Below are 11,597 nucleotides of genomic sequence, written 5' to 3'. Positions count from 1 at the left end.
GCTCATAAAAGTTTTTTTGGTTTTTACTGAATCTCCCTTGTACAAAAGCAGCAACGGTAGGTAACAGGAGCATCCTTTGGCGCCTGCCTGGACCGGGCCTCAGCAATTGCCTGTGGCTTTCTCCTCCTTAGTGGTCACTATGCAGAGCTAATGCCCACCACATCGGGGGCTAGCCAGGCCCCTCTGTCATCCCTCCATAACATTCTACCAGCACCATGGCAATGTGGAAATAAACAGACCTTTCAGATTCCGCACTTACATCATCCCCTTGGCAACCACAGGGCTCCTCGGAGCAGGGGCTGCTATTTACACACCAAAAAAAGAAGTCGGAGGCAAGTCTGAGGAGGATCCGGGCGCTTTTGGGGTTTATTTTTTTAAATTGCGCTTTTAGCCCTGACTCAGCTGCAGCAGCAGCAGCGCGAGGCACCGCTGGCTGTTCACAAAGAGCACGTCTTTCCCCCACGCACGTTTTGCCAACAGCTGCTTTGACTTTGTCCCCGCGGCCCTGTGGTCCATCCCGGCCCCGGTCCCGTGATCCAGACGCCACGCTCAGAGTGCTATTTATTTACTTAGTGTTTTCTTGGTGCGTGTTTCCAGGGCGACAGCTGTCGATGGAAGCTATAAAGGCAGCTCGCGGTGGCCCCCCAAGGGAGATGTCTAAGTCTAGAGGCCCTAGCCAAGCTGGCAATTACGGCCCTAGCAGCTACAGAACCTCAGCCCCGGCACCGGGGGGAGCCAAGCAGTACCCACCAATCACTGCCAAAATCAAGGGTGAGTGAACGTCTTACCTGGGGAACCACATCCCAAACCAGGCCCAGGAAGATACAGCCTGCCTGGCCCTGCTTTACTCCAGCTGGAGTGAAAGCATCCCCTGATGCTATGGGGATGGGCAGAGAAATAGACAGACATGTACCTAGAATCAATGGGGATTTCCTAGTATCTCAAGATGGCAGATGGATGGAGAGATGCTGCTGTTGATGCTAATAGTAATTAAATAATAGTTAGCACTTCCCAGGCTACGGCAGGCAGGGGAGCATTTTAGAGATGGGTTTGCTGTAAATAGAAATACAGCCAGATCTGAGGGTGGAAGCGGGACTAGTGGAGAAGCACATATGTGTAGAGATGGGTTACCCCTGGTCAGAGTCCACAGGGAACCAGCATTGCGAGGGCGTGCCTGTCTTTAGTGGGATGCCAATGGCTCATCGGGCTGACAAAGCATTTGTTACGTTGGGTTATCACTATGGCTTGTGCAAAATCTGCAGGAATCACATTCGAACCAGCCAGGAAGGGTAGGAAATAGAAGGGCTGGAGACCTTCTTGTTAATCTCAAAGGATGGACCTTAGAACTGCTAGGAACCTGCTGGTAGCCCATAGTGGACAGCCAAGCAACTGAGCTTGGAGTGTTGCGGTTCGGGGGGGGGGGGGTCTATCCTGGAATCTTTCTTTTACAAAGAGCTGCTTTCCAGGATGGAGCAGTTAGAAAGCCATGACCTTCCAGCACAGTCACCTTTGCGGTCACATGAACACCTCTGCACGCTGGAGTGATGATGGGGGTGAGGTAGGTCCCTCCACTAGGGATGGAAACACCCACATCATGGTGTCCTGGAGAGCAGGGGCTAGAAATCTCATTCAGGGTAAACCTTCACATCTGGTAACTCCATAATTATATCCCATGCCAGGGAATAGGTTGCTACCAGGCTGGTGGGCGACTAAAGACTTTCTCATTAGAGGATGGTCACTCTCTGTTAAGCCCTGAAGAATGGGGTTTGGAGCAGGGGGCTAGAGACCTTGTTAAGGGACACTAGTCCCGAGATCACTTCCTTATCTTGGACTGTGACGATACATGGGCAGGAGCAGAAAGGAGCATCCCAGGAAGCTTAGGGACCGACTCTCTTCTGGTTGGAGCTTAACTCAATAAGCTAAAGGGTGGCTGGCTCATTCCTCTCCTTACATTAACACTCTGCATTGACCTCGCTGTTTGCGTTCCAGGGCCAGGGTCTGGGAAATACGGCCGGCAGCCTTGCACTGGCATCAGGAACCACGACTTCACCATGTTTGCTGAACCCGCCTACACGATGCGAATCAAACACTCGGAGAAAAGTGAGCACTCCCGAACGGGGGAGACACCCTCAGCTGGCGTGAACTGGTGTCATTCCACTGACATCGGTGATTCACGCCTGCTGAACACCTGGCCCATAGTGCCCTACAATACAAAATCCCCAGGGAGTCTGGAACGCTGCCTCCCTATAGTGGGAGGAAAAGGCAACCTGACTTAGCCTCGCAGGCCTGAGGACTGAGCACCTCACCAGTATGTGGAAGGGCTTCATCCCAGGTGTCCTTGGATGGGGTACCTAACCTACACCCAGTTACAGGTAAATGGCATGTGCTACTGTCGCTATGGAAGTAGCGCATTGTCTTGGAGGCCTCCCAGGCAAATGGTGGCCAAGTGCAGGAGTGGTCATGTGGTGCTACCAGCCTATGGGCCCTGCATCAGCCCATTGCTGGCCCACTGTCCCGGTCAGGGGTGAAATCAGCCGTGTGAAGTCATGTAGCCAGCCCCTGTCTTAGCATGAACCCCAGTTCCAAGGGCTCTCGGGGAAGTGAGAGGGACCACGGAAGCTGAGCCAGTGAAAGATGGCGAACGGCCGGTCAGGTCTCTCAGCTGCAGCTTGTGAGCTGAGGCTCCCTGAACTGGAGTCTTCTCTTTTCTCTTGCAGTGTTGGCTGACACTGTCAGTCCCGATGCCTACTTCGTAGACCCTCACCTCTCCCGCTTTGGGTGGTGGACGCCACCGTCCTTCCGCATGCAGAACCGGGAGAAGAGTCTAGGTGAGTAGCTGGAGCATGGCTGGTCGGCTCTTGCCGCATGTTTCATGAATCAGGCACACACCCTTGTCCTAAGAAGGGCTCCGTTCAGTGGGACGTGGCTCGACCCAGAACCAGCCGCTGCTCCACCTAGCAGCTGATAACAGGCAGGGGCTGCTTCCTTCTTAAAGCAGGTGAGGACACAGATACCCTGCCTGGCCCTACAAAGCCATGGCTGTGCCCCACCCCGTCCCAGCCCTGGAAGGCAGCATGCACAGACCTACTATCCCAAACACTCACACCCGGAGGAGCCACTTCTTCCTAACTTCTGGGCACATCCATAGCACAAGCCCTCTCGGTGCCTTTGCAAAAAATAACTAACATACTGAATCCAAGCAGGCCTGATTCATAGCCAGCCCTGGTGACCTCACTGGTGTTATACCAATTCGGATTCTCTCCGGGCGCACTCCTTTGAGGGTGTGCATTGGCCCAGCTCCACACTGGAGCTCCACTGGATTACACCAGCAGAGAAGCTGAGCCTGCATCTCCTAGCCTAGCTGGAATTTCGATGGCTTCTGCCAGGCCTTGCTACACACAGGGAGGAAGGAGGCAGAAGGTAATTAGTCCTTCAGGGGCCCTGCTGTTGCAATGTGTGAATGCAGTAGCCTGTCTTCTCTGCAGACACGGGTTCAACTCTACCTTGGCTGCACCTGCAGGGAGTCGATGTCTCAGTCTAGTCCTTAGAGGGCATGTGTTCCAGCACGATCCCACCACAACCTGTCAGTGCATCCAGGAGCTGACTTGCCTCCCTGCAGGGCTGCTCAGGGACGGCCCAATGTCCAGATCGGAGGGAGGTACCTTGGTAGAGTGGCAGGCAACACCAGACTGGAAGCGCAACAGTGTTATCTTAGCACTGAGGTACGGTAGCGAAGATATTGGGGAGGACAGCAGCTGACGGCTGGGCCACCGGAGGGCAGGTGCCACAGGTGTTGCCAAAGCTGTTGGTCCATCCCCCTGTTCTAAGCAGAGCTGCCAGCGGCTGACCTCCATGCCCCTAATTCACCTTGTGCCATCATGCCCGGGCTGAGTGGGAGAGACCTTGACCCTCTCCTCTTGGAGAAACCAGGGCTGATGTGCAGCCCTTTCTGGCCAGTGCAAAGAGCCCCATGGACTTCAGTTGGCTTCGGATCAGACCCTGCGCATGTTTTTTTAATGTGGTTCAGAGAGGGCAAATTCCGCTTCCCCCATGTGACCGCCACGTCCTCTCTGGGAATCAAGAGGTACGGTGAAAAATGTATTTAATGGGAGGTAAAAAAGGACACTGGGAAAGTTCCTACAGATGCACGTCCTCCAACCACTGTCCAGGCATACCAGACTCACCCTGGCAGACAACTAGCACCAGGAGCTCTACAGCAGCAGATTCCCCATCACAGGAATTTGCCATCAAAAAGGTAAACTGGCAAAGCCCCAGTCATAGACCAGCGCCCCATTATGCTAGGTGCTGAACATACACAGAACCATCAGGGGGTCCCTGCCAAAGGAGCTTACAGGCTGCACATATGTTATTTCAACTCACGTTGGAGGCAGAGAGATGGAGTCGGCTCCTACTCCCACCCCCGCAAAGACATGTGGCTTATTGACAGAAGCCACATCTGGAATTTTATTGGCTGTATCCAGCTGTGTTCCCTGCCTTGGAGCAGGTGATGGGAAGCACTGTGGCTCTGTCTAGCCATTAGAAGCCAGCTGGACAGATGTGCAAATATCTCTAGGGTTTGCTTTAAGCAGAAGAATGGGAAGGGAGAGCATCAAGGCCATTTTGGGTAGCTCGAAAGACCCAGAACACCGCATCTTCTTAAAGCTGGGGGACTTGGAGAGGCCACGTATGTGTCTGCCTGAATGAATATACAGTGACGCCAGTGCAAACCACGTGGAATAATGGCAGGGAATCCAAGAGGCTTTAGTTTAATCATTCAGAACTTTGGAGATTAGCTCTGGAATTAAAGATAAGCAACCAGGAATTACAAAGCCATCGAGCAGTTTAGTGGTGCTGTCTTACATCGCCATAGTGGATTGTCTGTTATAATAGCTATGGGGAGAGGGACATGAGATCCCTGAGCACGAGAACTGGCTGTCCCGCAACCCAAAGCATGGCCGACGATGCCTACGTCTTCAAATATTTGCGCCCACATGAAGGAGACAGGCTGATCTGAAGGAAACAAGACTTCTGAGGTCTCTTCCGGCCCTAGGATTCTATGATTCTACGAAGAGGCACAAGATTAGGCGCTGGGAGATGGGTTAAATTCCTGACTCTATCAGAGACCTTCTGAGTGCATGTGGCCCAGTCACACATCACCTTGGTCGCTCAGTTCCCTCGCTTAAATAGGCATGATAATGTTGCGGTATCTGGCTTCCAAGTTCTTTATTTTTTAGCGTGTAAGCAAACATTTGGTCTTGTGCAGCCACGCTGTGTGGTGTTAGTTTGGGGTGAGACAGGGGTGTGTGTGTGTGTGGGGGGGGAAGCTTCTGGGGAGGGAGCCAAGTGAGCAGCAGGAGAAATTGCACCCTGATTAGTCAATTCCTGTGGCAGTTATTGTCTGGGAACTGGGCATTGGTGTGGGGTTGCTTTTCTGGCAGACGAGCTTGCCTGCATGCAGTTTGTGACCGCCTCTGTACCAGCACTGACAGAGTCCACTATCCATTGGGCCAAAGCCCAAATCTGGGGGAAGATATCCCAAGAGCGACAGCCAAGAGGCCTCTAACTCAGGGGCCCAGAGGCACGGGGAAAAGACCACCACAGCTTACGACTGGGCAGTTGAAGGATGCCTGTGAGTATGAGTCCAAGCCAAGGCTCCTGTCTGAATACAGCCTGCTGTTCCAGATGATCTCATTTCCAGCTCCTCACAGAAACCACACAGTCCATGAGGGCATAGCTAGTTCCCTGGGCGTAGCCCTGCGAAGAGGAAGCCAGATTACCTCATGGCTTGATTGGCATTCCCTCCAGGGGAACAGCAGGCTCCTGCTGGGCACAGCAAGTCCTGAGCGGACATACATGCTGGCCTTGCCAGACACAAACATGCCCGGGGCTGCAGGCAGATTTGCCCCATGTGGCATTCTAGGCATCCATCTGAGGAGGGCGGGTTGGGAGGTGGCAGCTGGTGGGCACTGAACAGAAGTATAGGGGAGGCGATTGCTCAGGCGCTGCTTCTTCCTTGGCTCCATCCACCTGCATTCTCAGCTCCATCACTGTACTCTGCTGGCCTCTGCATTTCCCTTCTGGACAGCCCTCTGGTTACCTCCTGGGCTTGGCCTGAACAGACCCCGTCTGGTCCTTCACCTCAGAATCCGTCTCCACCTCATCCCCCCAGTCCCTGCCTTTCTAGACTATACATTGTTTGGGCAGGGGCTGCCGTTTGATTGCCACATTTCCGTGAGATCCTCCCATGCCTACAAAGCTGTATACGTGGCTAATAACAACATGCAAACCAAGCGGGGCACAGCTTGGACCTAGTAAAGAACTGGTAGCTTTCTCGGGGAGCTTCTGTGGGGCTCTGACCACTCCTTCTGCTGGGCACATAATCCTCCTTCCCGTTCAGTCTGGTGTCCCATGGGCCATCTCCTGCCCCTGCCCAGCTGCGCGGGAGGAGCGGATGCCAGCGCTGAAGGTTCTTCGAAGGCGTGACGGTTGTGCTGTTATTGCACTTGGTGATGTGCTTGCAGCTCTGTTGTGTGACCCGTGACGTGACCTGCTGTGTCCATCCAGCCCGCCTGTTTGGGGGTTGATAGTCTGACTCATCTGGCCTGTGCCTTTCATGCGGTGAGCCTCTGAAAGGTTAGCACTGCAGGGCTGGGATGCCTGGTTTAGGCAGGGTGCACAAATGTGTCTGAGCCGTTCACTTGGCACCGCCGGCCGGCAGACAGAGTCGAGTCTCTCCGGTGCAGAATCCAGCCCTCAGAGCCAACTGTGGGCCTTGCTTAGACCCGCTCCTTCCACGGCTTGAGCTGAGGTGATCGGGAGCAAGCCAGGCACGCGAGCCGCGAGCCAAAGGGGCCCCGGGCGAGTGGAACTGTTCCTCAGGAGAAAACACGGGTCTTGCTGGAAGAGGCAATGAGGCATGAAGACCCGGTGAGCTCCTATGGGAAGCAGGGCAGTCAGGGAGAAAGAGAGGAAACCAGTCCCCTGGGGCGCCTGTGGGCAGTGAACAGAAGTAGTGGCTGTGTGCAGAAGGGCTTTGAAGGATGAAGATGAAAGCAAAAGGTTCCCGAGGAGAATGGCCCGAGGGGCGAGGGGAGATGCTGATACCCTTAGTGAGAGCGTCCCAGCAGGACCCCGGCCATACCTGCTCTGGTCCTTAGCCAAGAAGCAGCCAGGGAGGATGCTGAGCAGAAAAGCTGCAGCGGCCAGCACAGCTATTGACCTGATTTCTCTGCAGCAGGAGGGCCCGGGGCATGAGCTACTCAGGCTGCTAGTTTAGCTTCTTCGCTAAAGAGTTCTGCGACCCAGGGCCCGCGAGGGGGGTGAGGAAACAAACAGCCCCGGATGGTTTGTGCAGGTCCGGGCCTGGGAGCCCTTCTGTTCCCGGCACGCTGTTGTGTGGGAGAAGGGAGCAGACAGAGCCCCGCAGCCGGGAGCCAGTGGACTCTCTCACCACAGCTGTCCCAGAGGGGCAGACTGGTCAGAGGCCAGCCAGGTGGTGGCCTGTGGGAAGTGCTTTCCTTGGGAGCTCCCAGGGAGCGATGCAACCCTGGTGATTTCCCCTGCTGGAGGCTCCCCAGTCTGCGGTACTGGACCCCACCCGGGGAGGGCACAGGCCCTGGGCGTGTTGGGACTGGGCAGAATTTAGGCAGTTTGTGGGCCTGCAGGCAAACACCCCCAGTGCACACTCCATGGGCCAATTACCTGAGTATTGAAATTAGCTCCCCAGTAGCGGCTGCGTGCTCCCACCAGAGCCAGGCATGTGCTGGCCAATTGTTCCCCCCCCCCACACACACTTTCCTCATAGAAAAAACACGAGTTACACAGATCCGTGCAAAACGAACACATACCTGCATGCAAATCTCTCTTCCCGACATCCTCACCGCTCTGAGAGCACGGTGGGTCTTGGGCCACACTTTCAGAGGTCCCAAGAACTTCCTGCAGTTGTGCACCCCACTCCTCCTGCTCAGCCATCACTGCACGTCTCTCTCCCGTGAACAGCTTCCGTCTAGAAATGTGCAGTGTCCTGTGTCTGGTGACCATCCTCACTCTGGCTGGGTTTCTCTGGGCGGTAGCTGGCTCCCTGTCCAAGGTGCTTGCCTTTCAGTAGAAGGCCCTCCAGGCTGGTGACCCTTGATTGCTCTACGTTGCTTGCCCATGGCCAAGGCTTCTTGGAATCCCAGTCAAAGAGACAACGGGGAAGCCATAGAACAGTCTCAGACCCCAAACGGTGATCACAAAACAACCCGGAGACCCTACCCCCCTGAACTACTGGGGTTGCAGCCAGGTAGGCAACACCAGCTGCCCCACGTTTGGAGCTGTTCTTGGCACCTGCTAAAGCCAGGGAGGTGGGGTGGGTCCTCCAGTGGGCTAGGGGATAGGGCATCGGGCACCAGCCTCAGGAGCACAAGGTGGCATGTTCAAATTCCACCCCCCCACTCTAACCACTGAGGCTGTGGCCAGGCAGCTGGGCATGAAGCTGTTGTGGTGCAGACAGGCCAGTGAGAGGAGAGGAGGCAATGGAGCGTCATGTGGGGACGGGGCCCATGGAAAAGGCAGAGATGGATGAGGAGGGTGAGCGTTTGGCTTCCTGATGGCTTCTTGGCTCTGCAGGTGCTTGGAGAGTCTCTCCCAGCTGACCCTTGTCAAGCCCCCTGGGCAGGGGGTCTCCCCAAGGCTCAGGCTGCAATGGCATCGGGTGGGGATTGTACTGACCAAACCCATTGCCATCAAGGGCAAGGATCCCATTGTCATCAATGAGACGAGGGTCTGGCCCTGCAGCTGCTCTACTGGGGAAGGCTGCAGTTACCTAGAGCCCCCAGACAGGGCCTGGACCCTCATGGCTGGCCCAGATCCGTGTCTGTGGAACAGCTCCTCTTCGTGAGCTGGAAGCAGGGCTGGCTCAGGGGCTGCCTCCTCCTCTCCTTAGCATGGGCCCCTTCCCTTCTACCTCAGCCAGATCAGCACCTCTCTGGGCGGCTGCCCATGATATATAGTGAGGGAACTCGCTTGGCCACGACTCTCCATTGACAAAGGGGAGGCTGGTGTCTTCTTGGTGAGCCAGCATTGGAGGAGATACTTGACGTGTATCACGGATGGAGCGCCCAATGAGCAATGGGAGCTGGGCTGAGCCCTTTGTGGGCCCCAGGGAACACAGGAAGTGGGCTGAGGCATTGTAGCATATCGTCTTCCGGGTGCTTACACTTGCTTTTGGATGTGTGAGTCCCACGGGGAATGTGCCCTGCGCAGAATCCCCTGGACACACCGCAGGCAGCACGGCATTCCGGTGGCATGCCCAGGTGTTCGTAATATCAGGTAGCAGGAGACAGCTGGCAAGGCAGCGTGCGGGTGAGGGAATGGGGAGCGGGGGATGGGCTACGTCAGGAATGACAGGATGAAAGAGAGACAGTGTCCAGACTGGGCCAGGAGCAGCTGCAGGTAGAACCACATGTGACAAAGCCCCGTGGCCACCAACTGGTTGACAATGTCATTCAGCCATTGAAATGTGGGAGTTTTGCCCAGTGCCTGGTAGAGTGAAGGCAAGTGATGCTAAACCCTTACATAAGAACATAAGAACGGCCGTACTGGGTCAGACCAAAGGTCCATCTAGCCCAGTAGCCTGTCTGCTGACAGTGGCCAGCACCAGGTGCCCCAGAGAAGGTGGACCGAAGACAATGTTCAAGCGATTTATCTCCTGCCATCCCTCTCCAGCCTCTGACAAACAGAGGCCAGGGACACCATTTCTATCCCCTGGCTAATAGCCTTTTAAGGACCTAACCTCCATGAAATTATCTGGCTTCTCTTTAAACTCTATTATAGTCCTAGCCTTCACAGCCTCCTCTGGCAAGGAGTTCCACAGGTTGACTACACGCTGTGTGAAGAAGAACTTTCTTTTATTAGTTTTAAACCTGTTACCCATTAACTTCATTTGTTGTCCTCTAGTTCTTCTATTTAGGGAACTAATAAATAACTTTTCTTTATCTGCCCTCTCCACACCACTCATGATTTTATAACCCTTGGAGCTAGATGATTCTTGGTGTAAATGGCTTTAATGCCACTGAAATAGATGGAGCTGCACCGATGTACACCAGCTGAGTCTCAGTGCTGAAGTACAATATTCTTCCCTATTAGTATCCCACCCTGCAGCTCTATGAATACACCCTCCTTTCTACCTGCTGGTCCCCTGTGCGCAGCTGTGCCAATCTGTCCTCGCCATTTCCCCAGGCCCGAGACACTGTGGTAAGACAGGAACTCTTTTGCAATGCGAGCCACGTTTGAGGTGAGGTCTGCCATGGCCAGAAGCCCGTGGCATAGCCCCACAACGGGCACCAGCTTACACCTCACACAGGCAGCATCAGACGTATGTAGAATCCAATCCGACTGCAGTAACCATCCCAAACCGCCTCTTGGTTCCCAGGTTTGATGATCATGCCTGCCCCAAATGCATACCACCCAGAGATGGTGCATCCGCAAGGGGAACCCAACGCGCCAGCTTATTCCTTGGCGGACCGCACTCGTTTCCGGGAGAACGATCCCAACCCAGCTGCCAATGCTTATACCCTCCCCGGGATGCTGGGCCCCGGACTTCCCATCAAGCCATCTGCTCCCTGCTACAGCATGGCCTCCAAAGTGGACTCAGCGCTACTGGCGAGAGGCCCTGGCCCAGCAGCTTTTACTGTGCCTGAACCGAATGTCTACTTGCACCGGCAACCTGCCTACAGCATGTGGAGAAAGCACACGTCCGTAAGGGACTCTACGCCGGGGCCAGCTGACTACGAGACCAGCCGTATCACCGTCACCAAGCCGAGGGCTCCAGACTTCAGCCTGGGGATCCGGCACTCTGAGTACCTCTCCCCCTTGGTTATTGATGTTATGGAGTGAGCCAGGCCACTACTCCAGGCCTGTTCTGACCCCGAGGCTGGGCCGTGACCATGTGACCACAGCATATCACTGTGTATTAGCTCTAGCAGCCACGGCGCACTGGGGGCCGGAGCCAAAGCCCACCCAGTCAATGGCAAGACTCCTGGTGATTGCCATGGGCTCTGGATCTGCTGCTCGGCGTGAGTGGCTCGCCGTGTGATATGGGCTGCGCTGTGCCAGGGCCAACCCCACCCCTACCCCACCCTGTCACTGAACGCTTCGCTCTTGTGTTTTCTTTGCCAAAGAACTCAATAAAGCCTGTTTATTTTTAGCCCAGTTTTAGGGGGATGGGGTGAGGAGTCGCGCTGTCACATTGAGCTTGCCAGCCCTCCGCAGGCAGGCAGAGTCGGCCAAATAAGGGAACGCTGAGCCAAGCCAGAGAAACATGGCTCCCTGCGTTCTTCAAGAGGCTGGTCCCTAGTGGAGGCTGCTGCGTGACGCCCCTCAGGGCGAGACATGCCCATGCTCTCTGGGGGATGAGGTGGGCCGCCGGCGACTGAGTTCTTACTCCTTCCCTGCACTCCAGCAGTGCTCAGAGCTGCCCCGCCAGGGAGATATTTACAGCTCCCTGATTCGGCAGCTGTGGGGCCACCTAGGCTATGTCTAGACTACAAGCCTCTTTCGAAAGAGGCTTTTTCGAAAGATACTTTTGAAAAAGCTTCTTTCGAAAAAGAGCGTCT

At 55.1% G+C, this 11,597-nt stretch overlaps 1 protein-coding gene across 1 annotated transcript; it reads left to right on the top strand.

Annotated features, from left to right (window-relative positions):
• Positions 1–276: 276 nt before the first annotated feature.
• On the top strand, positions 277–11,202 carry CIMAP1C (ciliary microtubule associated protein 1C). Its single transcript, XM_025186225.2, has 5 exons — positions 277–332; positions 598–771; positions 1,990–2,100; positions 2,718–2,828; positions 10,415–11,202. Exons 2-5 carry the CDS (start codon positions 612–614, stop codon positions 10,876–10,878), a joined length of 846 nt encoding a protein of 281 aa, XP_025042010.2. The 5' UTR covers positions 277–332; positions 598–611; the 3' UTR covers positions 10,879–11,202.
• Positions 11,203–11,597: the final 395 nt, after the last annotated feature.

This window comes from Pelodiscus sinensis, chromosome 14, assembly GCF_049634645.1.
Source record: "Pelodiscus sinensis isolate JC-2024 chromosome 14, ASM4963464v1, whole genome shotgun sequence".
Classification (NCBI taxonomy): domain Eukaryota; kingdom Metazoa; phylum Chordata; order Testudines; family Trionychidae; genus Pelodiscus; species Pelodiscus sinensis.
The sequence above is the reverse complement of the archived record's forward strand: the minus strand, read 5'-3'. Positions and strand labels throughout refer to the sequence as shown.